Source organism: Mustela lutreola, chromosome 14 (genome assembly GCF_030435805.1).
Source record: "Mustela lutreola isolate mMusLut2 chromosome 14, mMusLut2.pri, whole genome shotgun sequence".
Lineage (NCBI taxonomy): Eukaryota > Metazoa > Chordata > Mammalia > Carnivora > Mustelidae > Mustela > Mustela lutreola.
The window spans coordinates 49,793,075-49,819,597 of NC_081303.1; the positions used below are offsets into that span (position 1 = coordinate 49,793,075).

At 51.3% G+C, this 26,523-nt stretch overlaps 1 protein-coding gene and 2 long non-coding RNA genes across 22 annotated transcripts in view; 2 read left to right on the forward strand and 1 right to left on the reverse strand.

Annotated features, from left to right (window-relative positions):
• The window catches only part of PLEKHA6 (pleckstrin homology domain containing A6), a 141,735-nt gene that overhangs the window by 44,875 nt on the left and 70,337 nt on the right, over nt 1-26,523 (reverse strand). The window contains exon 1 of one of the 18 annotated variants that reach the window (XM_059147139.1): nt 12,254-12,418. The exons of 15 other annotated variants lie outside the window; for them this stretch is intronic. Coding sequence is in view for 1 of the 3 variants with exons in the window: in XM_059147136.1 (XP_059003119.1) it covers nt 1,587-1,618 (32 nt within the window). In the remaining 2 variants the exon portion in view is untranslated. Of the gene's footprint in view, nt 1-1,586; nt 1,723-12,114; nt 12,226-12,253; nt 12,419-26,523 lie in introns of those variants that run through there. 2 more of the 18 variants (XM_059147138.1, XM_059147136.1) reach the window with 2 other exon arrangements.
• LOC131815342 (uncharacterized) lies at nt 1,572-4,383 on the forward strand. 2 transcript variants are annotated; one of them, XR_009347668.1, is made up of 2 exons: nt 1,572-1,696; nt 2,564-4,383. It is a non-coding gene; the product is annotated as an uncharacterized LOC131815342 (long non-coding RNA). The 2 variants fall into 2 exon arrangements; XR_009347667.1 differs by having other exon boundaries at nt 1,573-1,696; nt 4,073-4,383.
• On the forward strand, nt 10,101-16,226 carry LOC131815341 (uncharacterized). 2 transcript variants are annotated; one of them, XR_009347666.1, is made up of 4 exons: nt 10,101-10,562; nt 11,634-11,724; nt 12,817-12,934; nt 13,419-16,226. It is a non-coding gene; the product is annotated as an uncharacterized LOC131815341 (long non-coding RNA). The 2 variants fall into 2 exon arrangements; XR_009347665.1 differs by lacking the exons at nt 10,101-10,562; nt 11,634-11,724 and adding an exon at nt 12,559-12,719.

A 26,523-nucleotide genomic window follows, 5' to 3' on the forward strand; every position in this document is an offset into this window, starting at 1 on the left:
TGTCGACCTAGCTTCCTGGCAACTCTGGGGGGAGACAGGGGAGGAAGGGTAGTAGATAGAACTTGGAGGGGGACTGGTGCCATGGGCTAAGCCACACATGGCAGCCGTTTGAGATGGATTCTGCAAGCAGGGGAACACTTGGCAAGAATGTTCCAGATTGCAAGCATCTAGCCGGGGGGGGGGGGAGGGGGGCTGGATGAATTTTAAGGTCCTCTTCACCCATTCCTCTTGAGAGATACTGTGAGAGCCCAGGACAGGTTCAGTCCACCTCAAGAAGCAGGCACCTCGACAGAGCATGCTGAGGACATGTCAAGCTTGGGGGCCCTATCACCAGGCCACTGGAGCACCCCTATGATGAAGACCCAGGGCTGCTTGGCCAGGGGCAGGAGGAAAGACAGCCTGGCTCTGTCCCTTCAGCTCCTTGAGGGAAGTAACATTTTGTTGCAACCCCTCCCCCACCCCAAGAGTCCAGGAACCCCACCCCCCCGGTGCTGTCTGTTGAAGCTAATGATAACATCAAAGTGTGTTTTTTCAGTTTCCAAACCAGCCCTGTTCAGATCGAATCCAAAGGCCTGTGGCAGGGGCACTGAGGTGGCTCAGTGGGTTAAAGCCTCTGCCTTAAGCTCAGATCATGGTCCCAGGGTCCTGGGATCGAGCCCTGCGTTGGGCTCTCTGCTTAGCAGGGAGCCTGCTCCCCCCGCCGCCCCCACCACCTGCCTCTCTGCCTACTTGTGATCTCTGTCAAATAAATAAAAACAAAATATTTAAAAACAACAACAACAGCAAAGGTCTGTGGCAGATACAAGCCCCATGGACAGTGGCCACAGTCTATATGGGAATCTGGGTTTGGCAGCTCAGGCTTGCCGGCCAGGACCCTAAATCTGGCCAGTGTCCACCAGGCGTGGGCTGGAACTCCAACACGTTTCTCACCTGCTTCCCCTTCTTCTCCAACTTATTCCCTCCTCCCTCCAACAGGGATACTCTCCTCAACTTAACTGCAGGGGATCTTTGCAAGGAAGGGTAGCTGCTTCTAGTCACCCCCGTCCCTGGCTCTCCCACATTGGGTGTGGGGGGGGCGGGTGAGCAGTCTGTGAAAACAAGATCCTCAAGGTGCCAACATCTCTGCTTTTTCCCAGTGGCACACCGCGCCTGCTCGCCACCTCCCACGTCCACCTGCCCCCCCAGTCCCCTTCTGCTCTACAAGCTCCCTGTGCTAACTGCTAGAACCTTCCCCCGCAGGCACTGGTATAGACAGACAGACAGACACACACATACACAGACAGAAGCACACACACAGCCTGCTGTCAGCTGGCACAGATCTCTCAAGGTACAGTGAATTTCTGCCTGCCCCAGACTCTCCTACCCAGCAACCCCTACGAATGACGTCCTCTCTCCATCCCGCCGCTACCAATTTCAAAATAGCTTCCCCTTCACAAGCACTGCAATGCAGCAGCCATTGACCTAACTCCTCTTCCTTCTCCAGATCAGGTCTGGCAGGGCCTTCCCTCCGAAGCCCCCCGACCCGACGAGCTGCCAATGCACCTGCTCACCGAACTTGGCTCACCATCCACAGAAGAGCTCCCTACCTGACCCGTCGATCAGCCCGAAACTTCAACATCCTTTTGGCAGCTCTGTTTCCTGTTCGGCAGCCTCAGAGGACCTGCCGGCCACCCTGCTCTTACCATCCCTCTGAGAAGTAAGTCCTCTGGTCCCCGGGGCCAAGCTCGGGGCACTCGGCAGGCTCCAGGGCTGGGGGAGGGGGAGGAGCTCTCGCTGGGTGATGGCAGGGGGTGCCCAGATGCCCAGGGCAGGGTGAGGTGGTGGCTGTGGCTTCCTAGCATCCAGCCCAAAGGCTGTCGTCTGAGTGCTGGAGGCAGAATAAGGGAGCAGGGATGATATCCTCCCGGCTCAGGTCCCCAGGGAGAAAATGCTGAACCGGAGAGACAGGCGTACGCTGAGCAGGTGTGCAACTTCTAGGTAGTCCGACCCCGCCGAGCTAAGGACACAGAGTAGCTGGGCGGGCGGAGTGGTCCGGGGCTGCGTTCCCATCTGCACAGCAGACGCTCGCGCCAGCCCGACCTACAGGAAGGCAGTCTTCCCTGCCTCCCGACCCCCCAGCCAAGAACACCGTGCCCCGGGCTGCAATCCGCGTGCTTCTCAGAGACCCTTCCAATCCTGGGGGCACAAGGTTTCAGGGAGGCTCCGGACTTGTGCTGCCCCTGTCGCCGCTGCCTGGAAGCTGAGATGAACTTTCCCCACGCCTCCTAGCCTGCCCAGACTTCTGTGCAGCCGGGCCACAGGAAACGGGGCTTCTGGGCGGTGTCCCCAGCGTGCTCCCTTAAGACCCAGCCCCAGCTGGCGGGCCCTCCGCCTGGGGTCTGGCTGAGGGGCATGTGGAGCCCATGGGCATGGGTGTCGTGCCGCCAGAGCTCGTGTCAAGGTCCTGGCTCCTCTGCTCGGGTGAACTTGAAGGGAAGCGTCCTCCAGAAGCTTGTGAGGAAGAGGGAGGCACACAGGGCTCGGAGGGGGGTCACCATGTGTTTACTTCTGAAAATCTTCCCAGATGCCATATGATAAATCCCAGCTGGCGACTATCAGATCTGCTCAGGGGCAAGGAGGTTTGCATTGCCATGAAGTTCCCCGAACTCTCCAGTGGCCGAAGATGGTTAGATCTCCCCTTTTCCTAATGCCCTCCGTGTCTCGGGGCTCTTGGACTACAAGGGTCTTCTGAAGGTTATCTCTTCCAGTCCCCTGCCTCCAGGCGAGCTCACTCTGCGATCAATCTCATTCAGTGTCCTGGCTCTCGTAAGGGTTCTAGCAAGGGAGGCTCCAGACCCACTGTTACCTTCTGCTGCTGAGATGTGCTCTTTTGATATCAAATTTCAGTCCCTCTGGCTCTCTGTATCATTCCATTTCTGTCTCCAAATGACAGAATCCTCTCTGACCAACGTGGTTCTTTACAGCTGCACCGAAGCAGTCTGGTGTCATCAAATGTCCGTTGTTATGCCACAATAGACACTGAAAGGGAAGGGCTAATCTAATTTTTTGGATTGAGGTCAGAACTCAGTCAGAGAACGGTGCAATCAGTGAACAGATAAGCAAATGGACGGCATTATTACTGAACCCGTGATGCGACAAGCTGGTTGGATGTAGCCTGGGGTCATCAGCTCCTGATACTTAAGCAACGAATCTTAAATCCAAACAGTATACACATTCAACTATTTCGTGGTACTTTGGCAAATGGTGACAAGAGGCTTCAGTTGCCAGATCCCACCTCTCCCCATCCCGGGCCAATTACCTGAGCCCTTCTGTGGTTCTGGGGATCTGAGCCCTCTGCCTGCACGCAGTAGGTGCCAAATAAATATTTGTTGAATCAAGGAGTGAATGAATGAACAAACAAAAGAAACTCTCCATGCTCTGACTTCAATTTTAGCCACCTGCATTTGGAGTTCGACACTCTATTACCAAGAGTTTCCCCATCTCGGCTCTCTCTTAAAATTAATTACTTCCTCTCCGTGAGAGAAACTCTGTATCTGCCAGCCTCGCCCCCTCACTCAGCTCCCCTGCCTGGCTCCCCCTTGAATATATAGCTTGGCTTTGATCCATCTTCATTAGGAGGCGAAGAAAATTAAGCTCATCTGCACAGGAGGAGGGGGTGGGGGTGCATTGGGAAAATGAGTTTTCTTCCTCTAGAAGGCAAATATATCCCCTTTCTCTTCAAGCCCAGCTCAGGGGCCTCCCACAGGCTTTGCTTAAGTTGTAAGTTAAATTACTTCTCCCGTGCCCAGTGAAGCTAGCACAAGGGGATAGGAAGGAAGGCTCAGGGGCTTCCCCAGCTTGGTGAGTGCTCGGAATCCCTCAGGGTTCAAGCACACAGAATGCCTAGCTGGGTTTCTTTTCCTTCACCACTAAACCGCACAGAATGATCGGTTTCCTCTTTAGGTTAGACATCAGGAAGAACTTACCAGTTAATAGTTAGAAAAGGAAAACAAAGCTTAATAACTAGTTTCTTTTCTCTCTTCCTTTTTTCTTCTCTTCCTGTATTTCCTTTTCTGCTGGGGGAATGTCAAAGGTCTCCATTTCTCCGGGACAAATGATTACAAATTCGTCTCCAAGAGGACCTCCTGAATTCCACCCAAAGAGGGGGAGCATCTCAAACAGTAAAGGAGATTCTGTGATGGGGCACCGTGTGGTCATCGTGTCCGCTGGACTTACAAAGGTGGCCCCAAGGGCAGTGCCACCAGTGAACACCAGGCTTTCAGTCCAAGACCAGCATGAATTAGCAATGTGACCTGACTTCTTTGGTTCTTCATTTTCTCATGCACAAATGAGATACCTTCTAATTCTATGAAATAATAGCTGTAAATTTCCTTTCTTGTTTTTTTTAAAGATTTTATTTATTTATTTGACAGAGAGAGAAAGCACAAGCACGGGAAGTGGGAGAGGGAGAAGCAGGATCCCCACCGAGCAGAGAACCCAAAGTGGGGACTCAGTCCCAGAACCCTGAGATCATGACCTGAGCTGGAGGTATATGCTTAACCCACTGAGCCACCCAGGCGCACCAAGCTGTAAACTTTCAAAATGTGAAATGTTTTATGCATAAGAGATAATGCCTAAGATTATTTTGTTTAAAAACAAATCAAGATGTATCCCAGGTGCCAGAGCTAGAAAATGACCACCACACCGTCTCAAGCCTACGAAGGTGGTGTACGGAGGGCAGGGCATTGTGGACGCAGGGGGCCAGTGTTTCTGAAGTGCCAACACCAACTTCATAATATTACATTTACATATTACATATTATATATATAATATATATTATATACAATAATATAATAAATGTAACATTACATTTACATATTACAAATATTACATAATATTTGTAATATTACAAAGAACAGAGGCCAATCTTCTCCACTTTGCAAACACCCATCTCTCCATCTCGTTAAAGCTTTCCTCCTTCCAGAGACACTCTCAGCCTCCAAGTCCTAGTGGCGGCCTCACCACAGAGAAAACCCAGTGCTGGTTTGTCTCCAAACACACTCCCCCAAGAAGCAGCCTCTTTCTGGAGGGCTCCCTGGCACAATGCAGTCTAAAGCCCCCAATTCAAAACAAAACAAAACACAAAAGGAGCACGTTCAGCTGGAGTCTTCACGACCCCTTGCAGGCACACACGCGCACACACGCACACACCCACGCGCCCAGGCTGGACACCCAGTGCTCCCACCGTGATCAGTGTTGAACAACTAGAAAAATATGCCCGACTCCTTCCAGACTCTGGGCCCCTCCTGGTTGTCAGCCCACACCACGCTGCCTCATTTCCATAGCTCCTGAGAATCTGCTGACAGAGAATTAGCCCTGGCCAGGCTTCCCCATCCTGAGAGCACTCTGGCTTCTGGAATCACACCTCATTACAGGGAGAGAGGGCGCGGGGTGAGCGGGAAGGGGGGCTGCCTGCGGCCCATCCCTCCCACTTCTCCCCTCAGCCAGCAGATTCCAAGACTATCCACACTCCAGGGGGGGCTGCTGCTGACAGAGGAGGCGAACGGGTTTGGCTCCTGCTCCCCAGCTCCCCCTCTGGATCTCATCATTATTTTCATTAAAAAAAAAAAAAAGATTTTATTTATCTATTTGAGAGAGAAACAGAGCGAGAGAAGGAACACAAGCAGGGAGAGTGGGAGAAAGAGAAGCAGGGGGAGTCGGAGAGGGAGAAACAGGCTCCCCCACCCCATCCCAGCAAGGAGCCCCATGCGGGGCAGGGGCTCTGGGATCAGTGACCTGAGCTGAAGGCAGATGCTTAATGACTGAGCCACCCAGGGGCCCTTCATCATTATTTTCAGGGAGCTTTATCTGCTCCAGGATTCTGTCCCAATGAGAACCAGCTTACAGCTTACGTTTCTGGGGGTGCCGGTGCGCCTGATTGTGGGAGCGCTCCTGGTCATTCCCGGGGAAGAATTCACTGCCCTAGCCATCATCTCCCCACCAGAGTTCCTCTGTCCTCCTGCCTATTGCTGCCACATAGAGAAGAGGCCAAAAGAAGTCAGGCCCTGGTAGGCACTTCTCCGTTTCTGCAGGTGGGAAGGAGCCCCTCCACGCCGCACTGTCTCTTTTCCCTGTGCTGCCTACAGGGCGAAGTACCAGCTGTGCGTGCTCTGGGGACCCAGCTGCCAGCCTCACACCCGCACGACTTCTCTCCGCCCCTGCACCCTCCCCCCCTCCCATGCCATAGTAATTCCCGAAAAGTCAAGAATAGGGTGTCCTCCTCCAAGCAAGCTTGGGATGTCCTAAAATGAATGCTAGGCCACTGGGCTGAGTGTCCTGCTTCACTCTGCCTGTCCTCGCCACCCCCAGCCCCAACCCAGAGGGCCCGAAGTCGTTCTCCTTACCTTCTCTGGCCAGTTACGGAATGCTGGGGGGTGTTCACCCAGAGCTCAGCCCCCACCTCAGATAGAAAGCTGAGGAACCGGCTATCTTTCTGTAGCCAAGGGATGGCAATCACAAATCCAGGGGCCAGACCTGGGTCTCTACCCCCCACCATGTCCTCCCCTGGTCTCTCCCTGTATCGTCCCCTGGCCCCTCCCCTGGGCCTGGAAAGTAGCCTCAGACGGCAGGGTCAGCAGGTTGTGTAGTCTTTAGTCTGGGTCAGAGTTCATGGTGTGTGTGTCCGTGTGTGGGGGTGAAGGGGGGATGGTGACTATCCGGGGAACTTCACGGGGACTCGTCACGCTGATCTCGTACCCCAGCCTGGATTAGCTTGTCTTCAAACTATTTTACTTTATGGAATTCCCTTTGCCTTCCGAACAATGAAGATAACCAGGACAGGTAATCGGCCCAACCATGCTGGTTATTGAAATGGTCACATTCTGCCTTGTTGGCCGGTGAAGAGCTATTGTGCCTCGGGAGGGTGTCCTCCTTCCCCACCTCCCTGATCTGTGCTCAGGGCCGCCCACCTCATGGACATCTGGAGATGCCCCAGCACCCTCCGGGTGGGCCAGGCCTGTGTCCTTTCCGGTTGACGAATGTCATTCCTGGCACGGCATCCCTTAACTGTCAGAGCACCGGTGGCCCTTGTAAGTGTCAAGATCTGTGATTCTGGGGCCCAGAAGTCATCCTGCGTTGGGCAAGAGGTGTTTTTCCCCCCTCAGACCTTGACCCAACTAGGGAGAATTGGGGCAAGCCAGCTCCCAGGGGTGCCTTGCCTTCGTGGCCCTCAGACGTTGGTTTTGTTCCCTGCTGAGGGCAGGGACATGAAGGCAGGGCTGAATTCCCCCCTCCACCTTTTCCTCCCATCCTCTAAGCTAGATGGGAGCCGGGGGAAGGCCCGAGTCTCCTCCCTCGGCCTCCAAGCGGCCTTCTCCTGACAGTCAGCGAGGGTCCCAAGAGGTGCAGGGACAGGGCAATAATTAATTAGCCCCTCCCCCGGCTCTGAGCTGGAACCCGAACTAGTGCCCTTCAGAGGCTGAGGCGGCTCAGCTGTCTGCTTCTGGGCTTCTGCAAGGTCACTGGAAGGACTCTCTTCGTCCTGACCGCAGCAGATTTGGTTCTAGTGTCCCACAGAGAGCAGCGTCACCCCACCCCGCTCCGCCCACCCCAAGGGAAAGAACTTTACAAAGCAAGTGCTCACAGACCGAAGCAACCAGGCTGATGTGCCTCCTTCCGCACCCTCAGAAGCTACAAATGCCTTCTCGGCTCCCCGTCCGGCAATTCGCCAGGGTCAAGTTCGGCACCTAAGTTTCCTCCTTGTAACAATGGAACCAGGCACATAAGTATGCCTTCCATAGTAGACAACACAGATGAACAAAGGGGTGTGAAATAAAGCGAAAAAATTAAGGCACACCCCCCCCCCCCGCCCCCATGGTCTGGCCCTCAGCGGGAGGAAGGGAGGAAGGCAAGGCCCGTTTCCAAATCAGGGAAGCGGAGATCGTGGCCCCAGCTACAGTGAGTGACAGGACAGAGAAGACAAAGTTCCTGCTATTTGTCCAAGCTGAGTTCCTCGTCTCCAGGAAAAAAGAGGGAAAGAGCTGTGTGATTCAGAGGGTAGATGCCAGCTCCCCATCCACCCCCCAGTTGGGGGGCTGGCTGCAAGAGAATGGGGATGAAAGCCACCAACCCTCTCACTCGTAACCCCGGGGAGCTACAGATCGGGGGACCCCTAAACGTCAGTCCGATAACACCTGCCTGGGTACAGAGCTGCGAACCGCCTGTTTACCGCCCGGACTTCTCTCTTGCTCTGCCTGGGGCCACACCTGACCCACGGTGGGAGCATAAAGGCTGTTTGCTGTGGGGGTTGCAGAAGCAGACCCATGGTCCCCCCATAGTGGGAAGAGCAGACATGTGCCATTCTGCTTTGGGATATTGGATGGTGAGTGAGAGAGGCAGGAGAGCTCAGCCTCAAATCCCTCTTGCGGGGTGGGGGCGGGAGATCCGAAGGCAGGTTCCATCTGTTCTGTGGTCCCTCCTCTCCCTCCCCCTCCCAAGCGGCCAGGGGACTCTGATAAGAGTCTAAGAAGCAGCGGCTTTGTCTGGGAAGAGGAGAGCAATAAATGAATGGGGTCAGAAAGGCAGGAGCCTAGACAACTGCTTCTGGGGGAAGGAGTCCTCCCCTGCCAGCGAGTGGGGTAAAGCAGGTGGGATGGCAGAAAAGCTCTGGTGTTCCCCTCAGCTGCCCCGGGATTTGGGGTGGGGAGCTGAGTCTGCCCCTGCCCCCCAGGGAGGGCTCAGCTGCTCCTCTCTCCTAAACTAGGAGTCATGAGCATGGGGGACCCAGGTGGATTGTGGGAAATTCTGAACACCTCCTTCCACCAGGACTGAGGAGCCTGGAACTTGCCTGTACGTGAGCTTGCCAAGGGCTCCCAGAGCAAAGGAGTCTCCCGAGATTGCTGTCTGCTGTAGGGAGGGTCCAGAGGGAGTCTGGGAACACAGGCCACCAGGGGAACCAGCCAGAAAATGGCTGGACCTAGGAAAAGTCATTTCCATATTCCCCCCTCTGTGGACTGAAGGCAACAGCCATCTGCCATCCCAGGGAGGTCTGGAAGGGAAAGGACTTATTGAAGACAGCGGTCATGCAGAGACAAAGAGTGGACAATGTGTGGATTAGCCTTAAGAAAAAGAGTATGAGCGGTTGTGTCAGAGTCCGGAGTCTCTGTGGCTGACCAGTACCGGTCACTTTCCCCTTCTGGGTCTCTTTCCCCATCTGTAACATGGACTGATACTAGAGTCGCTGGGTTAAACAAGAGCACAAATTTAAAGCACAGAGGAAAATGCTTGGCACGTAACAATTGCTCAGCAAATAGCTGAGTTTTTAATTATTAATAAAATAAAGGAATCACATAAAACAAGTAGTGTTATTCCAAAGCGGTGCCATCCAATTCAGTAACAATTACTCATTGGTGGCGATTTACATTTTAAGTCGTGAAATGAAATAAAAGTAAAATTTCACTTCCTCAGCTAGCCATGTCTCACTGGGTGGCTCAATGGTCACAGCAGCCAGGGCGGCCACATCAGACAGGACAGTCACAGCGCATCCCACCGTTGTGGAACAGTCTATCGGACAGCGTGGGCCTAGAGGTTCTACAAGCTGCTTTCCAGCTCTAATATTTTTGATCCTCTGAAACGTTTACTTCCAAGCCCGTTTGTCGGTCTACCAGCTGATATCTGCTCAGGGTCCTCAGGGGACACATGTGCCCTTCTAGCCGTCAGCTAAACCAAGAAGAAGGGAATCCGCGGCCACCAACAACAGAGTTAAAAACACTGTAAAGCAAAATGATACATCTCAAAGTCGCATCAAAATTAATTTGGGTAACCCAAAGTCATAGGCATCAAGACTCCCCTTCAAGGTTTGAAAATATGGTTGCTGACAGCCCTGTTGGGGGCGGGCTTGGGGAGGCCTTTCTGGGAAGGTTGTACAGCAGCTCCAGCTGATGGGGAGAGGGGAGGTGGTAAAGGGGGGAAGAATGGGGGACCTGCTCCTCCCCGGCCTTCCTTTTCCTTCCTGCACTGGTCAACTTGGTAGAGGTGGGGAGAAAAGAGGTTGTCTGCAGGGTCCTCTGGTCTAGAGCAGGAAAAGCCACCACGAAGGGGAAAGCTAGAAGGACTGCCACCAGGGACAGCGGGTGTGGGAGTCTTCCTTCCCTTGCACCTCCCCAACCCCCACCCCACCACCCAGACCTGCAGCCCGTGGTAATTGCAGGGAAACAGTCTGTTCCTAAGCAAACAGCACATGAAGCAGGTGCCAGGGCGCATTCATTAATCTCCCAGGCCCAGAGAAGGGAAGAAGGTCTCTGAGGAAGGGGAGAGGCCCTCCCAAGCCTAGACCCCAGCCTAGAGCCCAGGTAAAGGAAAGAGGGGGGCCTGTGGAGGAAAGGGAAGAGGGAGACAGGGAGGAGGGAATCAGGTAAGGGGCACTGCTGTCCCCACCCCTGTCCCCCTGCCATGCAGTCACTGGGCAAGAAGTTGCCACAAGAAGAACTGAATGGAGGGGAGTTCGAGGAGGGGAAGGAGAAGGATGCTGTACTGTTCCCGGCCAGGACAGAAGCCAGTCTTGGGAAGTGACACTTGAGTAACAGGTGAGTCCGCCTATACCTGCTGGAGTGTGTGAGCAGCTCGGTGGCTGTTGCAAATCCTGGCTGGGCCTGGGGAGAAGACAACCTACAGAATTTACCAGCCTCCCCATGCAAAATACAAACGCACAGGCCCCTCGTTCAAAAATTAAGTGTCAGGATGGGGACAGCCAGCCAAGCACTGAAGCAAGCCCCTCTGCACGCGCGGGGCACCTGTGCAGGTGCACGCCCAGGAAGGCCCCCGACACGGTGCGCCGGCTGGTCCGGCTGCTCCACGGGCAGGTGGACGATGTGAGCAAGTGCACGGAAAGGGCCAGTGCCCCCGTCGTGGCTCCGTCTCTCAGTTCTCAGTTCGGGGCAGAACACAACAAGTGGCCCGCTCCTCCCATTTCTACTTCCCCCTTTCTTGGCTCCCGTGCCCAGAAACTTGGCTGCTTTTGCTCTGGCCCTGCTGGGTCTGGGGCCTGGCCCCTCCCGCGTTTTGGGCCTGGTTTCTGTTTGCCTGTGGGCAGCCCAGCCAGAGGCAGCGCCCGCCCGCTGGAAGCCACCAGGAGGCTGGGTTTGCTTATCTCTCAAATCTGCCTTCCAGACGGGCACAGGGAGCTCTCTGTTCCTGTCCAACAGACCCCTCCAGGGCCACCTAACATCATCGTTATGTCACAGAAACATTTCCCCTCCCAAGAAAGAGACAGGGGACAAAAGCGCTCCTGGCCAAGTGGGGGTTCACGTCAACGTTTCTGCTTTGGAGACAGAGCAGGCTTTCATTTTTTGTCACATGTGCATGCGTGAGTACACACACACACACACATACACACACACACGCACCCCACCACCAGCGGCAAAAAGTCCATCTGCCCTTCCAGCAAAACCCAGAACTCTGGTGCACATTCCCCATGCGCTCCTGACTTGTCAGCAGGTGCCTGGGTCAAAGAGCACTAAGGTTTTAGAGCCTGAGGGAAGGACCTGAACAGGAAGTTGAGAGAAAGGGAACGAGAGATAACTAAGCCCCCAGAATTGGTCCTCTTTTTCTGGATTTGTCTGGCTCCCAAATGACAAACTTTGTTCCCTCAAGTTCAGAGCCGCCACCCACCGCCCTCCACTGCCAGCTCTCAGCACCGCCTCCCACCGGTTCGATCCTCCTTTGGCTCTCTCCACACCTAACTCTAAGGTGAGCCACAGCTCTCCCGGCTTCTCAGGCTGGGCCCTCTCTGCCTGGTCCCGGGAAATCAGCCCACAGGAGGCCCAGGCGCTTCTGCCCAGAGCTCCAGATCCCCTCTCCGGAGACAATGGCTCGGAGAGGGAGGAAGAGCAGCCGCTCGAGCTTTGCGCACAGGGCGGCCCCACAAAACCATTGTCTCGGCGGCAGGACAGACAAAGGTTTGTATCTTCAGCTTCTGTGCCAAGTAGTTCACCCCCGTGGACGAAACCAACCCTCCGCATTTCCTTCTAATAAACAACGTGATCCGCAATCTGGCCCCAAGCTGAGAATCTGTATCGCGTATCTCGTTGTAACAAAAGCCTGCTGGAGCGGATGGAATGGGTTATCTAGTCCCCTTACCTGTCCCAGAACCACCCAAACAGTCCGCCGACAGATAACCACTCACTCCCTGGCTCTTCTCCGAGGTCCCTCTCCAAGCGCTCTCACTCTGACTCCTTTCACACTCAGGAATAGGGAAAAGGTTTCCTTTAATACTCACCAGGTCCCTGGTGGGTAGCAATCATTAACAGCCACACAGGCCGACCAGCCTTAACCCCTTCGGAGCTGGGCTGCCTCCCGCTGGCTGATGGACAGCCCTGGCCCCTCTTCCCAGCCCCGGGCAAAGTGGTAACTCCCACATCGATGCCATCCACCTGAGTAATGCCGGCCTCCCATGCGGAGAGCGCAAGCCCTCTAGTCCCACCCAGGCTGCCCCGCCTGATTGGAGCGCACTGGCAACCTGAGGCGCTTGGCTCTGGCATGGTGCCCAATTGGATGAGCCCACATTATGAAATATTTGCCTAGCAGGCCAATGGAGGAGCCAGGATCTGGGGGAGGGCATGATATTTTTATTTACTCCTGGAGGAGGGAGAACAAAGGTAGTCTTAGCATCCCAAGCCCTGAGATGGGAAGTGAGAGGAAGGGGCTTTCGGGCAGGTGCGCACATCTCTGGCTTCTCTGTCTAGGTAACAGGGCACCATCCGTGAAGACTTCTGGGCATTTCAGCTCCTGGCTGGCTAGCTAAAGCGTTTCTTTCCCTTCATAATTCCCTGCCTCACTCAGGAGTTTGGAGAGTGGAACCAGGAATTGGAAGAGACACCAAGAAAAGAAACACCTTGACAGGCAGAGGGCTGCTTGGACCTACAGTAAGGATGCCAGACTCGAGTGGTCTTCTTCACAGGTCAGTGCAGCAGAAATTTTTTTTTTTTTTTTTTTTTTGCATGTTTAGAGGATGCAGATGAAAGGTGGGTAGGAATGAGAAGACAAATCCCCTCTTTATCCCTTTTAAAAATAGGCTTCTGATTTGGGGAAATCTAAATCCAGCATGGAAGTATCTACATGTAGGACACATGCAAATCTATGCAGATATGTGCAAATGAGCAGCTCAGGGCTTTTCAGAGGAAGTCCTTGCCAGGATTTTTCTAGCTTGAGCAAGAAACCAGATAGTCTCAAAACCTTCGGATGCTTATCGGAACATCTTACTAGAGCATAAAGTTATCAGTAGAGAGAACATAAGGAACTCAACCAATATATTTATTGAACATCTCCCACGTGGAAGGCCTTTAGGTATAGTCTATTAGGGTTTTAAAAACATATAGGATACACAAGAGAATGCAGGTGCTGTCCCCGGGCACACCCACCAGTAATACCCCTTCTCTTTTCAGGTCCTAGTGGGTGAGCGGCTGCTCCGCGCCTTGCCAGCCTGGGTCTAGTGCCGGCATCTCCTCCTTATCACCCCTGGTTCCTGTTTGCCTATCAGTAGCCCTGCCACTGTGGCTCAGGACCCTGGCTGAAAACAGCCCGGGGGGCCTTATCTTATCTCCCGGGCTGCCTTCCCAGTGGCTTGTTGGCTGCCTGGTCCTAGTCTCTTAAAGGGGCTGCACTGCATTCCCACTCAGTCTGGTCGCTAGAACACCCCCAGAAATCTAGCAGAGCACTGCTGGTGGAGGGTCCGATTCATACCACCCCCTCCTCACACACCCTCTCCCAGCTACCTGGCTGCAGGGCTGCTGCTGGAATGACTTACTGACTTTAAACAGGGAAAGATGCTGATGTTGTTACATGCCTCTTTAAATGCTTATCATATCATGCAAATGCCCAGCACCTCGGTATTTCCAGGCTCCTGCTCTGTTAAACTGAGTTTTTAAAAGGGGGGAGGGGCTCAGCATACAAAGTCAATATAGAAAAATCCGTAGTGCCTCTATATACTAGCAGCAAACAATGAAGATTGAAATTTTAAAAACACTATCTCTAATAGGATTAAAAACATGAAATGTTTAAGGAATAATCTTGACAAAAGACGAGGGAGACAGACCTACATACGAAAATTTATAAGACACTGCTGAAAGAAATTAAATAAAATATAAATAAGAAGAGATATATCCACTTTGCTTGGATCTCCAATAACTAAGTTTATCAATCCTCCCCATATTTTTCTATAGATTGAACACAGTCTTTGGAAGTTCTTTGTAAACACTGGCACACTGACTGGGAAATTCATGGGGAAATGCAAGGGACCTCTAATAACTAAAAATCTTTCAAAAGAAAGTACAAAGTTAGGGGTGCCTGGCTGGCTCGGTAGAGCATTGACTCTTGAACTTGGGGGTTGTGAGTTCAAGTCCCATGTTGGATGTAGAGATCACTTAAAAGTAAAATCTTTAAGAAAAAAAAAAGTACAAAGTTATAAGTCTTAGACTCTCTGACTTCAACAATTTTCATGAATCTAAAGTAACCAAGACAATGTGGTATTGGTATAAAGATATATATATATATAGGGCTCCTGGGTGGCTCAGTGGGTTAAAGCCTCTGCCTTCCACTCAAGTCGTGATCCCAGGGTTCTGGGATCAAGTCCCACATAGGGCTCTCTGCTCAGCAGGGAGCCTGCTTCCTCCTCTCTCTGCCTGCCTCTCTGCCTACTTGTGATCTCTGTCTGTCAAATAAATAAATAAAATCTTAACAAAAAAAGATATATACATATATACACACACACACACACACATAAATGGAACAGAACAGAGAATCGAGAAGTAAACCTATGCACATACAGTCATTTGGTTTGCGAGAACAGTATAGAAGCAATTCACTGAGGGAATGACAACCTTCTAATACATGCTACAGGAAAAACAGAGATCCATATACCAAACACGAAACAAAGCCAAAACAAAACAAGCCCCCTGCCGCTACCTTAAAAAATTAACTCAAAATGGACCAAGATCTAAATGTGAGAGCCACAACTATAAGATTTCTAGAAGAAAACATAGGAGAAAAATCTTAGTGATTTTCGGCTTGGCAAATTTCTTAAACAACACACAAAATTCGCCAACTTTAAAGAAATGATCAATAAATTGGATTTCACCAAAATAGCAAACTGCTCTTCAAAAGAAATTGGCAAGCCATAAACTGAGGGGCTATGTTTGTGAAATATACAACTGATGTAAGATTTTTATCTAGAATGTACAAAGAACTTTTACAACTAAACATGAAGGCGGCAAACAACACAATAAAAAAATATATGAGCAAAAGATTTAAACAGACACCCCGCCAAAGAAGATATACAGTGTCAAATAAAGTACATAAGAAGATGCTCCACGTCATTAGTCATTAGGGAATGCAAATTGAATCCGCAATGAAACAACACTACACCCACCCACCAGAATAGCTAAAATTAAGACTAATCATACCAAGTGTTGACAAGAAGGTAGGTGAATTGGAACTCATCCACTGCTGGTGAGGATGGAAATGGTACATCCACTTTGGAAAAGTTCAGCAGTTTCTTAAAAAGTTAAACATAGAGGGGCGCCTGGGTGGCTCAGTGGGTTAAAGCCTCTGCCTTCGGCTCTGATCCTAGGGTCCTGGGATCGAGCCCCACATTGGGCTCTCTGCTCAACAGGGAGCCTGCTTCCTCCTCTCTGCCTCTCTGCCTACTTGTGATCTGTCTGTCAAATAAATGAATAAAATCTTAAAAAAAAAAAGTTAAATATGGAGTTATCATACAATCCATTGTTTCTGAGGTATTTACCCAAAAGAAATGAAAGCATATGTCCATACAAACTTGTTCACAAATGTTCACTGCAGCTTGTTTGCCAGAGCCCCAAACTCCAAAAAAATAAATAAATAAAAGAATGTCCACGAACAGGTGAATCCAATGCATGTGTTACATCCATACAATGGGTGAAGACTTGGCAATAGAAAGGAGTGAATTATTGATACATACAACAGCACAGACACATCTCAAAATAATTATGCTGAGTGAAAGAAGCCAGACCCCTCAACTAAAAAATGTGTACTGGGGGCGCTTGGGGGGCTCAGTGGGTTAAAGCCTCTGCCTTCAGCTCAGGTCATGATCCCAGGGTCCTGGGATCAATGGAGCCCTGCATCGGGCTCTCTGCTTAGCAGGGAGCCTGCTTCCCTTCCTCTCTCTCTGTCTGCCTCTTTGCCTAATTGTGATCTCTGTCAAATAAATAAATAAAATCTTTTTAAAAAATGTGTACTTACGATTCCATTATATGAAATTTTAAAATGTGAGCTAACCTGCAGAGGCCGCAGATCAGAGGGGGTAGGGAGGGAGGGATTTCTGAGAGGAGGAGAGAAACCAGGGGGTGAATTGTGCTTGTAGTTTCACAAAACACAGCAACTTTTATCCTTTAAACAGATGATTCAGTTTATCTTACATTAATTATAACTCCATAAAGTACAAAAACTTTCATTTGAAATATTAAAACAAAACAGCCCAAAACCTACTCCTGGGTCTACCTGTTCTGTCCACATTGTGATGGGATATGGGCTGTGGGGAAGGGGGGAGAGGCAGGGGCTCCAGCTCTACGAGTGACCCGCTTTAGTCCGACAGAAATGCTGGTTTAAGGGGCACCTGGGTGGCTCAGTGGGTTAAGCATCTGCCTTTGGCTCAGGTCAGGATCCCAGCGTCCTGGGATCTAACCCGCATCTCCTCCTCCTTGCTCAGCCGGGAGCCTGCTCCTCCCTCTGCCTGCCTCTCCCCTGGCTTGTGCTCTCTGTCAAATACATAAATATAAATCTTAAAAAAAAAAAAAAAAAAAAAGAAAGAAATGCTGGTTCAAGGCAGGAAGGCGTATGGGCTCTGAGTCAGCCTGTGCACCTCTCACGGAGTTGGGTCAAATAATGCGGCAGAGAAAAAAAGAAAATAAAAGAATAATGTAGCAGATCTGAATATGGTCTTAATAAAAATAAGGGATTATTTGTCTTATGATAGGAGAGAAAATATGAAGTATAACCCTTGATGATGCTCATCGTTATCTTATTTGGATCTTTTATGATTCCATGAGGTAGGCAGAAAAATATTACCATCTCCCATTTTAACAAAACCCCTGAAGTTCCAGGAGATAAAGGGTCCTGGCCAAGATAAGCAACCTGCCCTATGGGAGGGAAGTCCTTAGCTCTTTCCTGTTGCCACAGACCTGTCCTTAGTAGGGCTGACCCCCCCCCCCACCTGTGTCCCTCCGCCCTGACTCAGCTCCCAGAACATGGAACGTGGACCAGTGTCGGGGTACTCACCCTGCCTCAGGTGCCTGCTCTTGGACAGTGGTCACTTACAGAGCCGGAAGGGGCTCCCAGGACGGATGAAAACAGGAGCAGACAGAGGGTCAGAAGAGGATGGATTAAGGGGAACCACGCAGTGTTAAGAGAGAGGAGACTGTTAGAGATGACTGGATCCAAGCATCTAATCAGATCACACGTTTGATGAGAAGGGGGAGGGGGACAACCAAACACCACTCCCAAGGCAGGAAGTCTGGTGGGTGTGGAAGCAGCTGGAAGCTGTTAGAGGGCTCCAGGCCAGAGACCCGGCTGGGCTCCAGGCCTCTGTACCCCACCTCTCCCTCCTCGACTCTCTGTGCCCCGCCCTCCCTCCTCCACCAGTGTGGCCAGGGCACAAGAACAGTGGCTCGCTGGGAGCCCCACCTCTCTCTCTCTCCTTGTCCTGAGGACTGGATGACAGGAGGGAAAAACCGCCCTGCAGGGCAAGGGAGCATGAAATGTAAGGGCCATCTAAAAACTCAGTGATCAAAATTGATTAATATTTTATTCATGGAATATGTTTCAAAATAAAAATGTCAAAAAAAGATCCATGATAAATGACGTGTTTTTTTTTTTTAAGATTTTATTTATTTATTTGACAGAGAGAAATTACAAGTACACTGAGAGGCAAGCAGAGAGAGAGAAGGAAGCAGGCTCCCTGCTGAGCAGAGAGCCCGATGCGGGACTCGATCCCAGGACCCTGAGATCATGACCTGAGCCGAAGGAAGCGGCTTAACCCACTGAGCCACCCAGGCGCCCCTAAATGATGTGTTTTAAAGAGAAACCGGATGGGTATTACTAAATTTCCCTGTTGTCTGAGCACTAGGGCTATCCATCCTGTCTTTACTTAAAACTGTTGATACTGTGTTCTTTAAGAAATTGGAGCCCTAGGGGTGCCTGGGTGGCTCAGTGGGTTAAGCCGCTGCCTTCAGCTCAGGTCATGATCTCAGGGTCCTGGGATCGAGCATCGAGCATCGGGCTCTCTGCTCAGCAGGGAGCCTGCTTCCCTTCCTCTCTCTCTGCCTGCCTCTGATCTCTCTCTGTCAAATAAATAAATAAAATCTTAAAAAAAAAAAAAAAAGAAAGAAAGAAAGAAAAAGAAAGAAATCGGAGCCCTAATTTGATTTTTTTAAATAGCGCTCTTGATAATTGAGTCTTGTGACACCCCTTCAATGTTGCACCGACCAGGGGACTCCCTGTCCCTCACCTTAGTTAGCCCTGCTCCAGGATGAGGCTAGGAGGACCTGGGAGGGAGCTGGGAAGACTGGACAAGGCCCAGAAAGGGCTAGGGAGGGTTCCTGCACTCTTCAAAAAACCTCGAGGCTTGTATAACCAAAAAGGAAAAAAAAAAAAAATGCTGGCGAGTTCTTCTAGATTAGAGGGGAGTAAAGAGACACGGTCCCGGATTTGGATTCTAATGACTTCATTGGGATGACTGGTAAAATTTAAGTGAGGACTGTATGTTAGATACTAGCCCTGCGTCGAGGTTAAGTTCCCTAAATCTGTTCACCTGTACAGTGGTTATGCAAAAGAATATCCTTGTTTTTAAAAAGAAGGGGAAAAAAGAGGATGCAGAAAGATGGGCCCCTGAGAGCCTCGAGAGCTGCCTGAAGCCCCCGCCCCTCTCGCTCCCGCCCAGCTCTCCTCAGAATCAGGGCAGTCCCAGGATGGAACAGTAGGAAATGGGGTTGGCAGAAAGTCTTGTCCAAAAGATCAGGTATTGGAGGCCTGGCTGGACATTTTCCTCCAGAAACAAGAATTAATTTTGAATTCCCAAATCACTCCTCACCCTCCCCAGGAAGACTTGACAACTGGCAGAGAAACGAAAAGGAAATTAACACCTCCCCAAGCACATTCTCTGCCTCACTTTCAGGGATGGGTACTGGGATCCTGCCTGTGGAGCAGGAACCTGAGAGGTCAGGTAAGTAGCCTGGAGCGACAGGCTCAGGCAGTGAGAGAGCAGGGATTACAGCCCAGGACACAGTCCAAAGCCGGCGCTCGTCCCACTTCATGTTCGTTGTGCAACTTGAAATTCCCTTCTCATGCATCATCCTACAAACTAATCCCTCCGTTTATTTTTACGGAGTTGAATCTGCATCAGTCTTGAGAACTTTGGCTCTGGCGTCAGACTGCCCCCGTTCCAATCCTGGCTCCACCAGGGACTGACTAAGGGGCTCTGGGCGGCTAAGTCGACCTCTCTGTGCCTTCACTGCCCCACCTGTGGAAAGGGGTAATATATGTACCTACCTCGCAGGTTTGTCATGGGATTAAATGAGATCATACAGGTTGGGAATTTAAGAGAGGTGCTGGGAACCTGGTGAATAACCAGTAAATGCCAGAAATCATTCTCATCTATGCCCCTGCCTTGGACAATTCACTCATAGGAAACAATGGCCTAATCTGGACTATAAAGCCCCTTCGCATGTTGCTACCTAAGAATGGATCCTTAATAATAATTCCTAGAGAAGTTCTTCAACAGATGGCACTTAGCGGTTCCTAAATCTCATCTACCGTGCCTTTAAGCCACTATGCACCTCGGCCCAAGTGATCATCTGCAGTGGTCCCTTATTCCCCCATCCTCAGAAGCCAGAATCATCAACACCTGAGAATCACAGGTGGGAGGAGACCTGCCCCTAGCATACTTTGAACTGGGAGACGGATATTGTTTTCCTGGGTCATCTCACACTGGGAAGTGGAAAAGTCAGTCAGTTCCAGGGACTACACCACTGGGCAGGAGTTAATGGAGAAGATCCAAATGCTAGTGCTTATAGTACTGCACCCATCCAGTGATATAATGCGGGCAAGTGCTTGGCCCTTGGAGCCCACTGGGCAGGACACGGAGAATCACCTTGCCCAGAGCGTGAATGAGAGCGACGGAGAGGGACCACGGAGACCAGAGCTCTTCAGGTTCTCTGAGAAAAGGCCCTCTCTCAGGCTAATGTCCCATCAGGAGTCCTAGCACATCACAGAGTCCTCCCCATCACAGAGGGCTGGGAGCTAGGGAGGACCCACAGCGCAAGAAGGAGCACAGATCAGCGGATTATTCATCGAAGGTGCTACAGAGAGGCAGGCCAACGGCAGGGTGGCCAAGTCACGTTTAGCCAAGATGGTCTTTCTGTGACAAAGGCAGGGCTGAACCAGGGCAACTTTCTAACTACACACAGACTCTTGAGAAGCACACACAAGCTTGCGTGGGGATGGGTGAAGCACGGAAGACACCGGGAGGAGCAGGTCTCGAGGACAGGGCTGTGCGAATTCAGTGGCAGCAAGGGAATGAGGGCCGGGTAGTACATGGGTGCACCGGGATGCCAGAGCTGAGCCTGCTCCTGCACGGTCTGAAGCTTATTCAACTGGAAGGGACTTCATCAAGATAAAGGCCACGGATACAAATTAGACAGGGTCTTGGAAGGTAGGGTCTTGCAGCTGAACTGCACGGCTCACGGTAAGCTGGGCCCACACCTGTCCGCATCTCTGAGCATCCGACACATTCACTCACCTGTGCTTGTCTGACCCTTCCTGCCTCCCCTTAGCACGACTTTGCCTTCCCTTTACACGTGCTCTGCCTGTCCTGATACTGCCCACGGCAGAGAGTCATCGCTCCCATACCTGGAATTACATTCCTCCCTACCTCCATGCAACAGGTATTGGGGTTTGGAGCATAGCGCAAACCCTACACCATCACCACCAGGGACAAAGTCCCGCCCCACCCCACCAGCCCAGCCTTCCCGGGAAGGGCGTTGCAGGGGCCCTCCAAGCTGCCAGCAGGGGTGAAACCACAGCTCTCCCTGCCGCCTGGCCCCTTGCATTCCAGCCCTGTGCCCAGAGTTTGACCTTCTCTGCGGCTGGCTGCAGATGTGTTCTGTGTTACAGAAATAGCCGGGCTCCTGGGCCCCTGCAGGCCCTCCCTCTGCTCCATTCGGAGACACCCCCACCTCCCAGGCTCCAGGGGAGTCAGGCGAGATCAGAGGGAAGTGCTCCGTTCTGCAATACCCTCCCACAGGCCCGTTTCAGAGCAGAGCCAAGCAGGGCCTGCCTCCCCTCTGCTCCTTCCAGCCCCAGGACTTCTGCTCCAGGTCTGCCATTACAGCAGATGGAGGGGAGAGGTTTGGCAGAGAAAGGCACGAAGGAGGGTGGATACAAAAAGGGATGTAGCGCCATGAAAAGAGTCTATCACTTGGCACCTGTACAATTCGGCCCTTCTTCTCTAAGGTTCATTTCGATAAAGGGCAGCAGCCAGCCAGAAATCCAAATCCCCTATACCCCGGCCCAAATTCCATTCTCTCATGTGAGAGGATGATTTCATAGTCACTGATTCAATCCTAACTTAAACAAGATGGTGGGCATCGGTCCTCCTCCTACGCCCTAGATGGAATGAAGGACAATGGATTCAATTACATTATGAATAACTGGGTTTAGAAATAGTAATGGGCTTTCCGACTGTGAGGTTTTTAGATGCTGACGCCCTGGTGTCTGATGGAACAATAAAATCTTTTATAAAGGACTTCACTAAAAGGACAGAGTGTTACCTGTGGGTAAGATGGGGGACTGACCCGCCTTCTAGGTTCAGGTTCTATGCCTTTCCCACTCACAGGGAATGACACTGATGTCATACCATGCCCTGGGTGCCTTCAGTTGTACTGCTGGCCTACCGACTAGGTACCCACCAGTCCCCAGGACCAGGCAGGCCAAGAGATGAACAAGGGAGGTCAGGGGTGTGTCAAGTCTTCAAGCCAAGGTCCTCTAGGCTTGGAGGCCCACGAAGGGCTAACATGTACTAGAAAGTACCCCCCCTTCATAGAAACTCTCTCCACCCCAACACCCACATAGTCACCATGGTAACAGCTGTGTTCCTAAAGCTGATGCCAGGCTTCCTTACAGGGGTAGCCACCTGGTTTCAACCCAACCCAAACTCTCTCCGGGGCTGCGAACTGGGACTGAGAGAGAAAAGCGATCAGTCCTTCTCCACCGGCATGCCCGAGAGCCGCTGGAGGCCATCTTTTGTACCCTGTACACGGACCATGAAGCTGGGCAGTCTCTCTGCAGTGAAAGGAAAGACTGAAGCCAACACAGGCAGAAGAGCAAACCAGCACCGTACTTGTGTCACTTGGCTTCTTGGTTCTCGTTTGTTCTTGGGATCCAGACATTTCTCTGACCCTTACAATAAAATCCCCTTTGGGGCTTAAGCTGTCTTGAGTAGCTTCAGAAGCATGTACCCAGAAGTCCTAACTGACACCCGAAAGAGGGGCAAGATGACTTCTGGAAGACCCAGCGTCTCATCAGCCCTGTGCAGCTGGTTGACAGGAGGAGAAAAGGAAGGTAAGTGGAGGAAGAAGGAAAGGGATTGGGATCCTTGCCCACGGGGCCGCAGAAAATCAGGCCAACCCGGAGATGAGGCCATCAGAGTGGACAAGGATGAGGGTAAGGGTCAGAGAAAACAGGAAAGTTTGCTACTACTCAGCTTAGAAAAGTTTCTGGGATGTTTAGGAGGGAGCTGGCAACCACAGAGGGGAGCTAAAATCCCCAAGGAAGGCGGCAGGTGACAGAGGGAGGCGGGGAGTTCTGGGCCAACAAACCGACTCAGCTTTGAGACATGTTCTCAGAGGACAGCCCTTATCCAGGGCAGGAAAAAAAAAAAACTTGTCTTTGTTCTCCTGCATTTTCCAAAGCAAATGTGGGTCTTCTGCTGCCCCAGAGCCTCACAGAGCTCTCAGGCCAAGGGGTCTGATCTGCCCCTTGGGTCTTCTTCAGATAAACTACTTCCCTGGCACCAATACCATGAGCTAATGGTCCCTTTAAGAATTTTTTTTTTCCTTTCTGTTCTCTAGTTGGAGAGAAGTTGCTCATCTTGCTGGAGCAGATGTTCCTTGTTCCTATGGCAACAAACCGACCACCCTTCCTAATGGCTATCTTCCTAGTGAAGGACATGGCACAGCCACTCCCTTACCAGAGCAGAGTTTGCTGGTGGCAGGCTCCTCACTGGAACACCATGGACACCTGCGTGCCTGGATTTTAGGAGTTCAGATCTTATCTGACCTAGCAATGGCCCAGGCACTGCAGCTGTCCTCTGACAGCACACAGAAAGTAGAAGGAGGGGCCATTGCCCGCATAACGGACCAATGTCCATCTTTCCAATGAAGGGTTAAAAGCATATGATTCAGCAGATTAAATTAGCACTTCCTTTGACCTTTTTTCACATCGCTAATGAAGACCAGTGAGACCCCCTAATCGAATTCTTATTTCAAGCTGCACATCACTCTCACCCATATCTGGGCTTTGGGATCCTTCCAGAGAGTCCTTCTTGGAAGGCCAGTCCTTACTCGAGGCAAGACTTCTACAGTCAGGCAACGGGTGGGGAGGCAGGAAGCGCTGTGCATTCCTCTGGTTCTGCACAGGGGTTGTTTCCACTGCAGATGATGCTTCTCTCGCTAAACCCAATCTGACCCCATTTGTTCTTGGCTCTCTCAGCCCCTGTGAAGCCAGCTGGATTCTTCTTGTAAGCCACAAAGCTGATTGAACTTTAGCTTCCTCTCTTCTGAGCTTGTAGCCTACTGGGATCCCACAAGTCAATGTATAAATAAGAACAAGCCAATAAACGATCCCTATCAGAGGGCAGAAAGCACTTCCCTCACTGGGGCCATCGCCAAAGTCAGAGCGCCCCACCCACCCTCAACTCTCTTTCACTCGCTGCTAGAGAGGTAAAGTGTGCCATACCTTGGAGGCAGAAGCCTGGCTCTGGGCGCAGACAGCTCTGGACTGAAATTGCCCATATTGGCTGAATGGCCTTAGGCAAGTCACTAATCCTCTCTGAGCCCTACCTTCCTCCTCTGTGAAATGGGAATGCTAATTCCACCGGATAGGATTCTACAAGGCAGTCCAGAACCCCAGTGCCTTAACAGCATCCCCAAATACACAAACATCTAAAAGTTGAACATTTTTTCCTAACTCAATGCCTGGCGGACGCCAACCTAACTCGAACCTAATTAGCAACAAAGCATGACCTGAACTGGCATGAGAGTCTTCATAGCTTTTCTTTGTCCCAGTTATGTGATGCTTTAGATAAGCTGTGCTGCAGAAAGGTTAATATGTTTGATTTTGGAGCTGCTCCAGACCCTGCTTGAGGTTCGATGTAGTACACAGTACACGCATCATGTTACCCACAGGCCGTAGGAGTTCAGATGACCAGTTATGGTCTATACTGTTCCTCTGGACCCTGAAGACAGGGGTTTCGGGAAAGCCACCAGAGTTATTGTCTTATTCCAATCTGGAATCTTTCCTGGGTCCCTGGTTCCTGCAGCCTTGAGCCGGGTCCCTGGAATGCAAGCTGGCATGGGATAAGGGAGAGGATCCAAAGACCAGCCCATCAGCCTGTAAGAATTCGCTGTCTTTCCACCTGAACAGAGCAGGCAGAGGCCATGTGCTGTCGTTGTATGATTGGAATTCAGGTACAGACATGCCCCAATATTCCAAGCACATCACCCAACTCCCCACCTCACTGTACTTCCCACCCGCTCTCTACCCCATTACCACCCCACAGCTCCACCTGTGCAACCTACGCCTGAAAGGCCTTCCTAGGGGAACAAGTGTCCAAGCCTCAAGGAACACGAAGGGATGGAGGGGGCCAAAGTTTGCAGAGAGTTGGGCTGAAAGAAGGAAGAAAAAGATGATAAAGATGGGCCGCTCTGGGGGGAGAAACAAGACCGTCCAGCACGCGGTGGAACAGGCTTGGTGTGTTTCTCCTGATGCTGTTTCGTGGCCCCCAGGCTTTTACAATTGGAAACTAGCCCTGGCCAATAACTGTTAACGATACTGGGCAGTTGCTCCTCTCAGATCTCTAGGCTCCAGCTGTGCATTTCAGGGATTTACTGGTAGTTATGAAGGACTTGACCCATTCTGAGGCACTGTCATCCCGGTATGCTTCTAGGTTCTGACCCCAGATCTGCTGTCGTAAGAAAACCTGTCTCATCCTGCCACCTCAAGCCAACAGACCCTCCTGAGAGACGTGAAGCTGCTGGACACAAACCTGCAGACTCCACCTCGTGAAGCAACCAGTCTCCATGAAGTTCTGGGAAAGGCCCTGCTGTCCATCAGATGGATAACTGAGGTGTGCAGAGTTAAGTGGGATGGCGGCCATCAAGTTCACTTCCCTCATTTGACAGATGCGGAATCAGGAGGCCCAGAGACGAACTGAGTTGCCCAAAACCATGCAGCCAGTTGAAGACAAAGGTGGCCTTGGAGTCCAGAGCTTGCTTTCCACAGTATTCACCGTGATAAGGACAGGGACATCTTGAAGGTCCCAGTCATGTTCCCGTTGACCTTTATAGTCAGAAAAAGCCATGCTGAGTGGTTAACACCTTCCGCCCTTTGGGCTTGAACATCAGAAGAGATCCTAATCTCTAGGAGTTTGACTGCACGCTCTGAATCTGTGTCCCAAATTTATCCAAAGTTTAAGACAAAATCCTCATGAAGGCCTCCCTAAGGAAAGCCACCATGACCAGTGACCAGAGATGTGCTAAGAGAACCACCGTCATGTCCCCATCACCTGCCTGCCCCACACCCAGGTAGAGCCATCAGACAGACACTGTGGAGGTCTCTACCTTACAGAAACTGCTCAGGTGGCAGAGATCTTTAATTGACACTTCCTGGGTCCTTTATCACTTTGCCTCTCTCCCTGTGGCTACTTTGAATAGGTCTGTGGTATCTGTCGTCAGTCACAGCTGTGAGTTTTTCTCCAGCACTGTTCTGGAGGGCTGTACTGTCCTACTGACCCGTCACTACCCAGCAATCTCTTGGAGAGGAGAATTTCATGCACCTGGCCTTGGTCTTCCAGGTCAGAACCTGAGGCTCCTGAGTTTTTCACCAGCTTGTTCTGTGTCTCCCTCTGCCCCAGGCAAGCTTGAAGTGAGGCCCAAATTTAACAGCCCGAGTTAAACCTGCTTTCCTAGGCTAGGAAGACTCTTGTTTCAGAACATGAAAATGGGGACAATCAGAAAATTCTCTCCTTGGCATCTGCTTTCAGAAAAAGGGTCCTAGAAGAAATCTCAAAATGAGCATCTAGCTCAAAGTCTAGGATGATTTCAAACCGATTTTCCCTTTCACGCATTCTCCCCTACAGGTCTGCACGCATGTGCACATCCAACCACATGACTCAGGCTGGCAGCTGGGGCTGCCTGGGGATTCCCACAGATTTGTTGCTATTCCGGGCCTGACTCCTCAGAAGGT